This window comes from Passer domesticus, chromosome 10, assembly GCF_036417665.1.
Source record: "Passer domesticus isolate bPasDom1 chromosome 10, bPasDom1.hap1, whole genome shotgun sequence".
NCBI lineage: Eukaryota > Metazoa > Chordata > Aves > Passeriformes > Passeridae > Passer > Passer domesticus.
In genome coordinates this window covers 22,574,929-22,589,506 of record NC_087483.1, presented here as the reverse complement: position 1 = coordinate 22,589,506, position 14,578 = coordinate 22,574,929, and the positions used below count along the sequence as shown (strand labels likewise).

The following is a 14,578-nucleotide window of genomic DNA, read 5'->3' as shown; positions in this document are numbered from 1 at the left end:
ATGGTCTTTGAACTGAAAACAGATTCACAGCAGCACTGCACATACCTCCCCATCAATTTCCTCACAAAATCACAATTTGACTGCCATTTCAATTTTCTGATTGTTTATTTTTCTAAACAGGGGCTTCCCTTCCTACCTTTCCCAAGAAAAGAGATGTTAAAGAGATGTTAATCCCCACTTCCTTTCCATCTTCTTCTGTTTTCTGTTTTCTCTACAGTTCAACCCACATTCCCTTGGAATTCAATTTCTTAAGACACCGTTCTTGTTCCTTCCCATCTAAACTGAACTGTCTAAATTAAACTCCCTCTATTAGCTGACCAGCTGTTCAAGTCTTTCAGACAGGAAACTAAACAGAAATAATGATTTTTACTCTGATTTGCCCCAGATCTGCAGCATGAATTTAGACATTTTTATTACACAATAAATTACAAGGCAACGTGAGGTACACTGCAAAGCATCATCTTGAAATACTGGTGAACCTCAACTCAGAAAAAAGACTGTCATCTAGATTCAATAGCTCTAAATCAGATTTTAAGATTCTCAGCAAAAACAACTGTTGTGTCCAGGCCTAAGAGCAGGACCTTACAGTACTCAAGGATACCAGATTTGTTTCCTTGCAAGAAATGCTACACAGTGTATCTCCAACTGATTCTATACATTACTCTAAAGCAAATATTTAAGTATTTAAATGATTAAAGTTCTTCAGTCAGTGCTACCTCAAGGAACACACTATGCATCAAGGAACAGTTACTTGCCCTAACTGTACTCACTTGAGATATCTACAGATGCAAGTTTCTGGATTCTTATAGACAGTAATGCCTGCTGCAGAATGCACTTAATTTTTCTGTTCTTCTCACAGCTGACAATCTAAGAAGGTCTAACTAAATAAGGGAAGAAGAGTTGATCATGCTTAATACTGAAGAAGTCACTAACTCCAGAAATATCTAAGGAAAGCAAGAGGACACAGAATTCTCTGACCAGCAGGACTGTCTCTTCATAGAAGAATATCAGACTGCAACTAGGGTGAAACAACAGAATTGTCAGCAGCAATTCAGGAAGACAGAACTTTCAGTAAGTGTTTCTGTCCTGTGTTTAGGTAAAAGCCAAATAATTGTCCTACTAGTAGATGACAATGAAAAGCTTCCCACTGACAGTAAGTCAGGAACATGTAAGAACAGCTACGGAAGCAAACACTTAATAAATCAACAGATTAGGATAATTTTCATTTGATACTTTTTAAGAGAAGGCTGAAGAGCTCTCTGCAGTTTTAATGCTGTGAGCCTTTGGCCATGTGAATGCTCCAGTGGATTAGAAAAAAGCTAATACTGTGATAATACTGAAAAAGAGTAAACAAAGACTCAAAGAAGTAGGGACAGAATTAGTGCACTCAAAATGCAATTATATGAACAATTAGATTAAAAACTAATTTTTTTATTTAAATCAATGATGACACTGTTGTTGATATAATATACTTGAGAGTTCTGCACAGCAAGTGTCTTACTAGGATACAGGAAAACACTTTGATTAAATGAAGTACAAGACATACTTGGAATACATGAATTAAATACTGGCATGAATTTTAGATGCAGGTTGAGAACTATCATTTCTCCATGTTAAATTATGACGATGTCATTGACAATATGTATTTTTACCACCTTTTGCTGTTGAAATTACTGCCTTTTGGAAAAATTTGAGTCTTCCACAAGCAGTAAAAGACAACCTACAGCCCAGCCTGACCTTCAAGAGGGCAATCACAACTAGGGTCCTGGGGAGTATTCCTAGCATTATAGAAAGACTGTCATTGTCCTTGGTAGAAACTTCAGATACTTTCCATGAGCCAGATGCACTGACAAGTTTGGTACTGATCTCAGAGATCAGAACAAAGTATGTCATCCTGCCAGGAGGTTCAAAAGGCAAGAAAACTGCACAGAACCTGAAACAATGGCCCTGAAGTGCTGAAAAAAGACAGAAGACAAGTTTCCAGCCTTCTTCTTAAGTTGTAGCAGTACTGGAAAAAAATCCCTACCTTCTTTCACTCCATGGATACTTGCCATAGATCCCCACAGGTGTATGTGAATTTTCATTTTGTGTCAGGAGTATCTTGTAAAAAGAGTATTTGAAAAATGCAAAAGGAATGAGTACCTGAAACTGGGTAATATATTCTTTTGTGACCATCCTGAGGATATCTGAGACTAAGGTAACTCAAGCTAAGCTCCTTAGCTCTGAGAATCTATATTGCATCCCCAGACACTTGGCATACACAACATACATTTACTTAGGAGTAATATACATGCAAAATCTTTCACCTCACCACCACCAAAAATCATTGATGAGCAGTTTTGGAACAAAGAGGAGAAAAGCCCATGAAGTACTAATGCAGAGGACGGATGTAACAATTCAGTATTTTCAAGAATTTGAAGAAAAAATATCATTCCATTCCAGAATAGATATTGCACTAAAAAATTAACCAGACTAACTGAAGTTCTGCAAACTTTAAGTGAGATAATTTACTATGTGCTGTTATAAGCACAACTGCGAAACACATACAAGCATGATCATCTAATTCTTCCACAATTTATTAATTTCCTTTGGAAATGATGCCAAAATAAGGAACGTAATTTAAGCATGCTGACAGCAAACTATTTACACAAGATTGGAACATAAATAGCTCTAATTCCCACACCAACTTAAATTCACCCATTTCTAATTTAATTTTCATATTAAGAAAATAGTGAGGAGAATTGTTTCAACTGTTTTGATTTTATGACATGAAAACTAAATGCCTCAAATGAAAATTGGATAGCCAAAGACAGACGTTGTCAGATGAAAATATTTACTTATCATTGCTTCAGTTTACTTCATGCATTTCATAAGACTTTTTTCTTTTTTAAATCAGATTCTATTTCAAAATGATACCATGCCCTTGTCTCACAGTCTTGTTATAAAGAATGACTTAGAAGGAAAAACTGCATAATTAAAATTAAAATTAATAAGGTTAAAAACTGAAACTTAAAAAACAACTAAGCTGAGAAACACTGAAAACGAGCCAAAAACTGTTTTAAAAGTTCTAGAGGCTGGAAGAAAGCTATGCTTTATTTAGCACTCTGCACCACTTCATCTGAAGCACTATAAAACATGGAAACAACCATCCCAGCAAGTAAAACTGAATACTTCATTTTTCATATTGTTTCAGCATTTAGACTGTTTTAGGAAACAGATATTAGACCAAAGCCTCACAAGATATCAGCAGATGAAAGATAAATTGTCACTTGGGCAACTATTTACCTTGAGAATTGTCAGGCAATTTTTGGGTCAAATTCAGAGTAGCTGAATTACTGCGGCATGACAAAGCCGTCAGATTGGGGCAGGAACGGAATGGAGCTGCCACCACGAGAGGCAGCCAGTCCCACTCACCACCAACTGTGTAAGTCAGCTACAGGCCTGGCTCTAAGGACAATGGCAGCACAAGGTGAGCCCTTCAGCAGCTGGGTACACTCCTGCAGAAGAGGAGCTGGGAACAAAGATGCAGAAATGAAGACCTCAGTTCTGGAGTGACACTTCAGCCAACTCTTGAAAGGAATCCCTTTGCCTTGATTCCAGACCACCTGGAAAACTGTTTGTAGGACAGGGTTTTTTCTATTGAAATAAATGAATCTTCCAGGTGAGTGTGTCTGAGTTGATAAGCAGTAAAGTCCATTCTCAAGTCAATGCTACTTTCTTTCAGGTAATTTGCTAGTGTCTTCAGGTGCTACTGCAATGGTCAAAAGAAGTATATTAAAAAAAAATTATCCAGCATCCTATAACAAGTTATGCAACCTATATAAGACCTGGTAAAATTGCCAATTTTTTTCCAGGAAATAACCAATCCCAAACTGATTCAGTACATTAATAAATTAGCTGAGACACTATTACAATTAGAATTTGATTGACATCATTAAGTTTCCTTCAGCTGGACAATGGCTTGGGGTCAGGGGGAAAATCCAGTAACTTAAAAATTCTTCCAAGCTGACAAAACTTACAGGATCAGAAACATGAAGGCTAAGTTAGTGCATTTCAGTTCCTGTTTTCCAAAATAAACACTACTTATATGAAATGTTTGAAGAAGAAATCTATATAAACATGCTAATAAAAAACTCCACCTTTCTTGACCAGGGAAATCACTAAAGAGTAATGTGAACTGTGCATGGAACGGCTCTATTTGTTACACACAACACAGTATTTTTTAACAAACTGCCAACAAAAGAAGTACATTTCTAGTGAGCTTTCTTAGGTTAATTTCCTCTCAAGACCAGAAGAGTGAAGCCAAAACGGTGAGAAAGGTATCTCCCTGCAGTGCTTAATATACAGATACTTTTTGATAGAGCGTTTTGGTGGAAAAGCAATGCTGAAGAGTCCTGGCTGTGACGAACCAATACCCTTCCCCTGGTCACCACAACACTAAGCACCATGAGGAATGTGAGCTCTAATCAACACCCTAAGAAAAACAAGCTTGGCCAAGACTTTTCAGAACAAATTCACTGCAATGTGGGTCTATGCACAGAATGGACATTTTGGTAGAAACATAATTACTGGACATCTTTTGAAGAGAACTGTACATTTACTGGACAAAACTATTAGTTTTGTATTAGGGTTTCAATGGTTTTCCATTATGTAAACAAAATGTAGGACCCAGGTAAAGACATTCTTTCCCCTCACACACAAGCACAGGAAAGATGTCCTCTGCTGCCTACCTGGGGAGTGAGCCTTGGAAGAACACCTCTCACACAATGGGCTGTAACAATGAAAATCTAAAACCTAACTGCTTTCACAGCCACACTGCTAACAGAACAAAGTACATCATTTGGACTTCAGATAATTACCAGCCATCTCTGACACAAAACTAGGAATATGTTCTTTTTATTTTTGCCTCAGGTAGACAAATTTTCTTAAATGAAAACAGAAAATACAGTCTGACTCTACCTGGTATGAAAGGAGTGTATTTTCCAGCTTGAGGGAGAAAATACAGGGAAACCCTTCTTTATCTTGCTTCAAAGCTCTTTGGTAGTGGACAAAAAAAAGGAATCAAGTAGCTTCACACACTTTAATTTCTCTCATTCTGCTATCTCTTCCACTTACCTTTTTCTTTCGGTTTAAAATTAAACTGTTTTTCCTTATTTGCAAAACAACAATATACTTTTGACTGAAAAAAAAGCCCCCTATGATTTCATAATCTGCTTCTAATTGCATATTTATTCTCCAAATTCAAGAAAGGCTATGAGGGGTTATAAATAAGAAGGGGAGGAACACCTCTGAAAAAGATTCTCTCAGACAAAATACCAGATGCATATGGAAAAGACACTGGAAGTCAATCAAGATAATTCAGTTTGATTCTGTCAGAAGCAGTGTCACATTAATCACTACTGTGGAAAAGTGAGCTTCTTCTAACATAAAGGAAGGGCCAATTACATTCTCCCCAAATTTAGGGAATGGCAGTTTTAATACATTCCAATCCATTTATTATTCCTAAACAAGTAGGAAAAATGTTACTATAAATCTCCATCATATCTTTAATATAACCAGGTGTTTATAGCTATGCACTTCAGGCAAGAGTTTCTGCTATTCATCCAGTACTTCTGCCTATTTAATCACATTTCATATATCCCATTTAGTCTCTTGCCTTCCCACGTGAAATTCCTTATAAGAGAATACAGTTAAAGAATGCCTGATGGAACTCCCTTGCATTTTATTATAAACCACCATTGAAACACTCGTGAGAATGATCAACACACAAAATTATACACACCACAGATCAGACTCAACTTCTTTATCAACTGCCTAGCTGGTTTCGGGTTTTTTTGCTTTCTTTCTCCTTCTCCTTTCTATTCTTCTTCTCAAGTTTCTGCTACATTAGTCCACAAGCAATATCATTAGCTACATGATGCTATACCAAATATAAATCTCAGAAATAATCCTCCTTGTATTAGCCAGAGAGCTAATAATAATTAGTAAAGGGCTCTTTTTCTGAGACTTAGATTCTGGCATCTGAGTTCAGCTGTATTCACATTCAGAATATATGCTTTTTGTTACTGACATCTACATCCTCGGAGCTAACAATGTGTGATGGAGACAAAGCAAGACTTCCTGTGGTCACTGTAAACAGAAAATTTAATAATCAACATCAGACAGAAGAGCAAATGCTGTGAGCAGAGCATATTCCTTTGGTGTTGTTGTCTACAAGCCAATGAAAAGTAACCTTATCTAGATCTGAATAACTTTACTTGATGGTAAGTTCATAATACAGAAGTAAATTCCAAAACAAAATTAACTAAAAACATCCCAGCACAGTACTTTCAATTCAAATTAGAGATTTCAAATGGGAAAGCAAGCTTCTTGACATATCACTATCAGTAACTTATAGGTATTATAATCAGTAGCCTTTTGAAACAAAACTCTGCAGGTCTTCTAGGCATGTTTCACTTAACATTGCCTTCTTCTCACAAGCTAAAATAGACATACAAACCATGCATGCTTCACTTAAATATTTATGCTTCAGTATCTTGATGAACCAGAGAGCTGAATCACATGATTATAGTAAAACAGGGATTTCCAAGCTACTTTGTGCAATGGTTTCCCCCCCAAATGACCTCTACTGTTCACCCTGCCTCTCATAACTAGCCTGGGCACAACCCAATAATGTGTTTAAATGACTTCTGGTATAGCAAAACCTCCTGGTCCACAATCATCTCTTATTCTTTTTGTTTAGCATGTTTTTCTTCTCACATTAAGAAACGCCTATTTTAAGAAAACATTTGTATTTGTTCTCCACCATGATAAAACACTGTGCTACTCATAATGATTGTACTATAAAACATAATACAAGTAAGCAGTACTGAAAATTCACACATATTCTTAAGCACAGCCTCCATTTTGATATATGCATGCTTGTTTCACTGATCCTTACACAAGTTTCCTACATCATAGTAGCACTAATAGTAAATCAGTAGGAAATTAATTTAACAAAAGAGCAGATAAATAACAGCACTTCAGGGGGTCTGAAAATTTTAAGAGGAAAAAAATTGCATAAACAGAAATATTTGGATTTTCCATAGAAATGTCATCTATTCAGGACTAGGAAGAATGGGAATGTTAATGATACTGATGCCTTAGAAGAGTGGCAGCTGACAGCCAGGTTACCCCTTTTCAATTTAGTATACAGATCTTCTCCAGGGTAAGATCTTTTAATACAAACACTGAAGTGCTGTTAACTAATATAACTACTTGGGAGTTACATCAGGTCATACTAAAAGGAGTGAGGTACAACTATGTTCTACAATTATAGTTTCTAACTGAACAGCAGTTTCAAATAAAATCTATCATCACCATGTTGAACCCACTGTATTTGTAGGCTTCAATAGCGAGACAATGATGTTCTGATTATCACCATTTAAACCAACAACATGCAGTAATAAAACCCAATCTTTTGTAAAAGAGTAAAATAAATACCTGCAGGACTGCCAGCATTTTCTCCTTGATGCAGAATACCAGCAGAATCTATAGAGTTTACTGTAACTGTCTGTAGATTTGGCAATTGAGCAGTGCTTAGACTAACTGGAGTTGATGTCAACGCACCACCTGCTGCAACTTGACCAAGAGTGAGAGTCTGCACAGGGGTCAGAGTTATTTGTTGACCAGGTGCATTCTGAATTTGCAAGTTCTGCAAGTTCTGAACTCCTTGCACTTGAAATGTCTGCCAGGTTATCTGCCCAGAAGGGGTCACTGTTTGTGCCTGAATTAAGAAAGTTCCAGGATTCAGCTGCAGTTGAAGATTTTGAAGAGCTTGTTGAGATATACTTTGACTTGCTTGAACACCGTGGATTGTCTGTTGCGCAATACCTTGTACAATCTGGGCTTGACTGGTTGGCTGCTGCGACTCTTGTAGCTGTATGTGTTGTACAATTGGCTGTGCTGTGGAGACCTGAATATTCTGAGCCTGCGTGTCATCAGAGACTGATGTCTGGATGTAATTTCCCTGAAGATCAGAACCATGAACTTGGCCACTAGTTGTGGTCAAGTCATTTGCATTTTGTTCCAATATACTTGAACTGTCTATGGTAACGGGCAATTGTGATGAAGATGACGTTGGCACAAATAAGTCATTATCAGTGGCAGTTTCTGTAATTTCAGGAGAAACTTGCTCACCAGTCCTCTCAGAAGTATCTGAACTATCCATGGCCTGTCCGGTATTTATCAAGTGCCCATCTGCATTAATGCCTGCTGTCATGGTTTGAGAACCACTGCCAAGTCCCAGAGAATCTAGATCAACACTATTAATGGGTACAAAAGTAATATTCCCTGGCAGTCCAAGAGGGACATTAGCAACCACTTGTGCTTGGCCAGGGTAAGACGAACCACCAATTGCAACTCCCTGAACCTGGACTTGACCAGACTGACCAGATAGGATATTCTGAATATTAGCTGAAGATGTTCCAGAGGCAATGATGGTTTGATTCGAGCCAGGAATGATCTGAATTTGACCAGTTTCTTGATTTATACTGCTATTATCAGAAGAGGCTGCAAAGCCAAGTTGAACCTGCTGACCATCCGCTGTCTGGATCTGGGGTATTACTTGGTATTGTACGTTAGACACTGTACCATTCGACGAATCTGATCCTGGTGCAACAGAAAAGATTTGTTGATTTTGCAAACTCTGAATAGGAAGGACATACTGCCCACTTGAAGTTACTGTGGCAGCACCTGGAATCTGTACTATATTACCAGCTTCATCCTTTATAGTGGTAGGAGCTGCAGACAAGACCTCCCATCTGTTTGGACCTCCAGCTAATTGCACAGAAGCCAAATCCCCTGTCTGAATAAAAAGAAAAAAAGAAAACAAAAAATTAAAACAAATGTACAGACTATGTGTTACACCAGTCATACAATTCAGCACCAGATATTGATACACTACTGGAAAACATGCAGTACAGCTCATGTGACCATCAGCAAATGGATCAAAACGACGAAACACAGATTTTATAAGGATCTCTTGCCCAAGTCAGGCTAGCCAGCCTGCAGGTCGTAGCTGCGCGTTGCTCGCGAACATGTCAAATGCAGCTCCTGTGTCACGGCTATGTCAGGTGACAGCAGCAGGGTTATTCTGGTGGCAGGGCTGCTGGGTAATCCAAACCCCTGGCTGTGGGAAGGAGAGAGCTGGCAGGGGCTGCTGGAGTTCTCATCACCAACCTGCCCTGAGACCCAGAAACACTCTTTGCCCAGCTAGGCACCTATTGCACACAAGTGGAGGAACGGCCATGAAACCAGTGCAGCCTCAATCTCCTGGAGCCTTCCAACTCTGCTATTTGTGCATGTTGTGACTCCCAGCAGTACAGAGAATGTTAAGAAGTGATGTAGTCACACAGTTGGAAAGACAGGACAACCTCAGTTTGCTACACATAACACAAAGCTATAGTGTTTATAAGCTTGTAGGAGTTAGTTTTGCTAAGGAAGAAGACTTCTAGACGAAGAACTTTCACATTGAAATCCTATTTGTATTAGTCATATGCATCAGTTAGGAGGGGAAAAATCTATCTTCATTAAGTTGAACAATTAAGAACATTAAGAACAATGGAAAAGGCCAGTGTTTCAGAGTAGACTCCAGATGCTTAAAGAACCTATTATGCATTTGACTTTTTTTTTTCAGTAAAGAAAAGGTAAATTGCACTTACCTTTCTTTACCAAAGCAAGCTTTTTCAGAATAGAGTATTAAGAATTAGATTTAACATCCTGCAATGCCTAGCACATATTCGCATAATCAGCCAGCTTGGTATTGTAAGTAACCATCAATCTAAAAAATATGAGGTAAAATATCTCCTCATCTGTTCAACCATACTACAGTAAACCAATAGAATAACTTAATATTAGCAACATGTAACTAACTTGGTTGTCCTACAACCAATTCAGCTCTGTGAAAGAAATCTAGTCTCTCTGGCTGAGTCCAGAGGACATAGAAAGAACACTTCTGGTTTGGCCTTCTGCACTCATCCTGTGATCACTCCTTGTAGAGAAGTTAACCAGAACAAATCACAACTTTTTTCTGATGCTGCATTCTGACTTCCTTTAGAACAAAACGAGGGCATGCAAAACACAGCACACATTTAATTCTTTCCTAACATAGCATTGAGACCTAGCCAGTCTGAAAGAATCCTGCAGTATGCACCTGAGTGAATTTAGTCCACAGCATTAGATGGGACTTTGCCAGTTTCACATTCTTATCCTATTCCAGCCCATAACACTACAATGTTTACAAGTAAAGGAAAAATAGTGCATTTAAGTCTGAGTGCTTACTAGAAGAAGTTTTACTGTTTTTATCTAGCTTCATTTTCAATAAGGAAACACATATTGTGGTTCTAAATTCTTCTCAAGAACAGTAAAAATAATTATTGTGCAAAAAACAAAAGAATGCTATAGCCTTCTTCAGTCCTCAAAGACACAGACCACTGACTCTTATTAAGAGTTGGTCTCAGTGATCCATGGGGATTCTTTCCAGCTTAAAATATTGTGTGGTTCTTAAGTGTGATTCATAATTTTTCAGGTAGTATATTAGTAAATAGATTCCACATCACCAGAACAAAACTAATTTTATGGTCTTAATGCTTCAAGGAAAAGAAGCATAATAAGGAGAATAAGAATTCTCTTTTATTATTTTCTTTCCCGCTTATATTGATCAACCTTTCCTTTAAACATGACTGTTATATGTTTAAAGTGTGTCATTATAAAATAAATGTATCATACAATGTGCTGATAGCTGTTGGAACAAAAGAGCAATATAAACCATTACAAATCTGATGTAATTTCTCACTGATTGAAAACTACGTACAAGCAAATGTTGAAAGCTCAGGTTGAACTGGACTGATCTAATATGCAGTAACACGTCTATGTCTACTCATATGTAACATCATCCACAGAAATACTTCAAAGGGAACCCGTCTCCTTAGTGATACGGAAATGACCTACTTTATTCTTCTCCCAAAACATATGTTGATTTCCATATTGGCATTTTCATGCTGGGCACACATCTCACGTTTTCATGATGTAGTGAAATCTTCCCTCAAAACCTGCTCTGCAGTGATTTTAGCATAATAGAGCCAGTATTTTAGTAGATGCACTTGGCAGTCCATGGAGAAGTTCAGGGCAGCCACACATGAGGATAGGAAGCTATGCTACACATGCAACATAAAATGCCCGTTATTCACATCGCTCTTACAGCTGGCTGTATCAGACACCACCAGCTGAATCACGTGGAGGGAGGAGCAAAAAGAGGGTGAGGCTTTCAAGAAGCTATCTGGCAGCTATCAAAATTGCTAGCATTAAAGCACGAAAAAAACCCTATGGTAAAGAGTATTTGAGGATGATCTCTAATCTCAAATGGTCATCATCAGTCTGTCAAAACAAGATTGACTGTTATGTTCTTTCACAAAGTCTGTTGAGACAAGAAGACATTTCTTGGACTTCTTTTCCTACTAACTAAAGAGTAATAACCATTCTTTACGTGCTCAGGCAATTAAGCACTTTTGTAGTAACTCAAAAGTTCTGCCACTCATACATGAGCAGCAATATCTGCAGCCCAGTCACTTACTCAGCTTTGTATTTAAAATGCACTTTGTTTGCTGTCTCAGCCATCTGTGACAATTATTTAGAGGGTAGAGATAAAGCAACAGTTTCCTTATCAACTGATACTCAGGCAGCAGTTATTTGGCAGCTGTTCCTTTAAGAGAAGGCTGGACTGGTTCAATCCAAAGGCTGTTTCAAGAGGAAGGGACAAAGATCTGAGGAAAGTTCAGCACCACTCAGCCAAGGAGGAGAGAACAGGAAGCAACAGGGAATTCACTGGAAGCAGCATCAGGAAACAAGAAAAAGAGACAGGAACAGAGCAAAGAGAGTAGCTGACACATGGCATAGGATGAATTAAAATCAAATGATATGTCCACCTGAAGAAAGGTCAAGTACCAACAAAGAGTGAAAGCTACAACCACTGTTCAGCCTGTCTTTTGATTCTTTAACAGGCCTTGTATAATTTCCAGTGGCTAAAATAAAGAGATGTCTCTGAGAGAAAAGTCTCATCCCTGAAAAATCATAATAAAAAATAAATAAATAAAAATCTAGTAATTGTCTTGTTCAATATATTTAGAGAAAATTACAGCAACATTAAGTCAAATGTGAAAGGAGATAAGAGAAAGACAGAAGACAAAATACCTTTCAGAAGTGATCTAAACCATACTGGATGATAGGACTTAATAAAAAAATAAAATATGCTCCACCAAAGTAAAATGGAGAGGAGGAATGCAGAGAAAGACCCCTGTAAGAACTGGTATTTGTTGTAGACACCTGCATCTCAACATGTCAAATGTCATTAGCCATCAGTATGTTATTACAAAAGTCTACCAAACATTCATCTGTGCTGGTGGACAGCTTTTTACTGAACTTTTCATAAAGTCACTTTTGCCCCATTTAGCCCTGGAGCAAAAGCATCAGCAAAACCACCAGAGGTGGGAAGATAATGAGTCATGAGCTCCTAAACATTCAAAAATCACACACCTAATGAAGAAGATTGGACACTGCCTCATCCAAATTGTTGTTTTATGAAAGAGTTAGGGTTCTGATGCATGGGTTTAATAATACCATGTGTTTACCAAGCTACAGTAAACTATCTGTGCATTCTTAGATCATTACAAATGCAAGATAAAATGCACTTGCTTCAACTCTTTCATTAAAGTATGAGCCAATACATTCTATCTTGTATTTGCCATAGGTTAAAAACATGCTCAACATCAGTCACTGTGGTTCAGCTGACACAAAGCTGTTTGTTAAGACAAATTAATTCTGTTGCATGTTTCAGCCCTCTGCCAATGAAACCACTCAATTTAGAGAAATACTTCTGCCCAAATCAAATGTCTAGAAAAACAAAGAGCATTTTGGGGAAAAAACATATTATCCAGGGCTGCTTAAAATCTTATTTTAAAAGAAATTCCAATCTAGTGAAATATATCTAACTGTATTTCAGTTAAAGACCATCTACAACTTTTTGCTTGACATGGACAACTGGAGCCAAAACTTCAACAGTTTGTTATCAATCAGCAGAAGTTCAGAACTTTTCCAAATTAAGACAATACAATATCCCTGACCTTAGTAGAAACAAGGAAGCTGAAGTACTAGGAAACGAGGTGTGGCAAGGAGGAGACATTTTTAACTAGATGACAGGTAACCTCTTTTGTTTATTAATTGCTAAATCTATATATGTATATGAATCTCAATGTAACTACATGCCAAACTAGCATTCTATGGAATGGTTTGGTTTCTTCCTGCTTTCAACTCAGCTGCTGAAGGGTCTATCAAACCATCAAGAGAAGAAGAAAGAGAACCTGGGATCAGTCAGTCTCACTGGTTGATCTTTGGGAAGGCATGGGAGCAAATAACCTTGAAAATAACCTTGAAAAAATTAACCTTCAAATAATCTTGAGGGGTAAAAAAAAAAAAAAGTAGTGTTCAGAAGTAGTCAGCCTACACTTAGGAAGGGGAAATAATGCTGCAAATAATAACCTCACAATGCCCTATGATGATAGTTTGGTATCATATGGGTTATGAAACTCTGGAACATGCTGCCCAGAGTGGAGTCTCTAACCTTGGAGGTATTCAAACCCCCTGGACACAGCTCTGAACAGCTTCCTATCACTGACAATACTTTGAGCAAGGAGGGGCAGACCAGACATTCTCCAGACATCCTTACCAGCTTCAACTTTCTATAAAATCTTAGACTTCTTGCTAATGTTTAATATTAGAGAACGTTTTTGTCTATGCAGTTTTAAAATATGGAAATGTTTTAAACCATACATTTTCTTGCTTTCTCCAAAACTATTAGGAGAAATAAAACAAAATTTTTAAGAACATCCCTAAAGCACCTTCTAAAAGAACTCCAACACTTGGCTCTGATCCAGTATTAGAAAGACATAATTGGAATACAAAAACCAAAGAACATTTTAAAAGGTGAGCTTCTGGACAGCAGCAGGACAAATACACTGTCAGCCATCACATTCTAGTGAAACTTCTTTGTTTTGCAAAAGTAGAGAACAGAGAGAAGCAAGACATTCCAGGCAGACTTTTCTATAGTGGCTGAACACATTCTGGTGCATCTGTTCACATCCCGAAACCTAGCATCAGGAAGCCATTTTATCACCCACAGAAGCAAAAATGGATGTCAGAATAATTCTGAACTTCCTCAAAATGACCATACAGGCCAGAAACCCAAGTAGTATGGTTAACTCTGACACACGTGGCACTCAAGCATATTTTTGCCTAATGGATGGAAAACATGAAATTGAAAACGCCTTCCTCTTTTTCTCCATCCTGTCAGCAATATTCCTATTTCCTCTTAAACTGAGTTTAAACTAGGTGCATCTCAGATGGTTAACCTTCTGAGGCATAAACCTACTATAATTCCAGACTTTTATTAAATTCTGTGAAGCACTGATACTCAATTCTAAGGCTCAAGATACGCCGAAGCAGTCTTAAAACACTCAACAATCTATACTTGCACAAGATACACAAA

The 14,578-nt window shown here is 37.7% G+C and overlaps 1 protein-coding gene across 2 annotated transcripts in view; it reads right to left on the bottom strand.

Moving 5' to 3' along the window:
• SP3 (Sp3 transcription factor) overlaps positions 1 to 14,578 on the bottom strand; it is a 34,049-nt gene that overhangs the window by 14,369 nt on the left and 5,102 nt on the right. The window contains exons 4-5 of one of the 2 annotated variants that reach the window (XM_064434411.1): positions 8,755 to 8,845; positions 7,483 to 8,649 (exon numbers count right to left, since the gene is read on the bottom strand). In XM_064434411.1, the coding sequence (XP_064290481.1) occupies positions 7,483 to 8,649; positions 8,755 to 8,845 (1,258 nt within the window). Of the gene's footprint in view, positions 1 to 7,482; positions 8,846 to 14,578 lie in introns of both variants that reach the window. The other variant, XM_064434410.1, reaches the window with a different exon arrangement.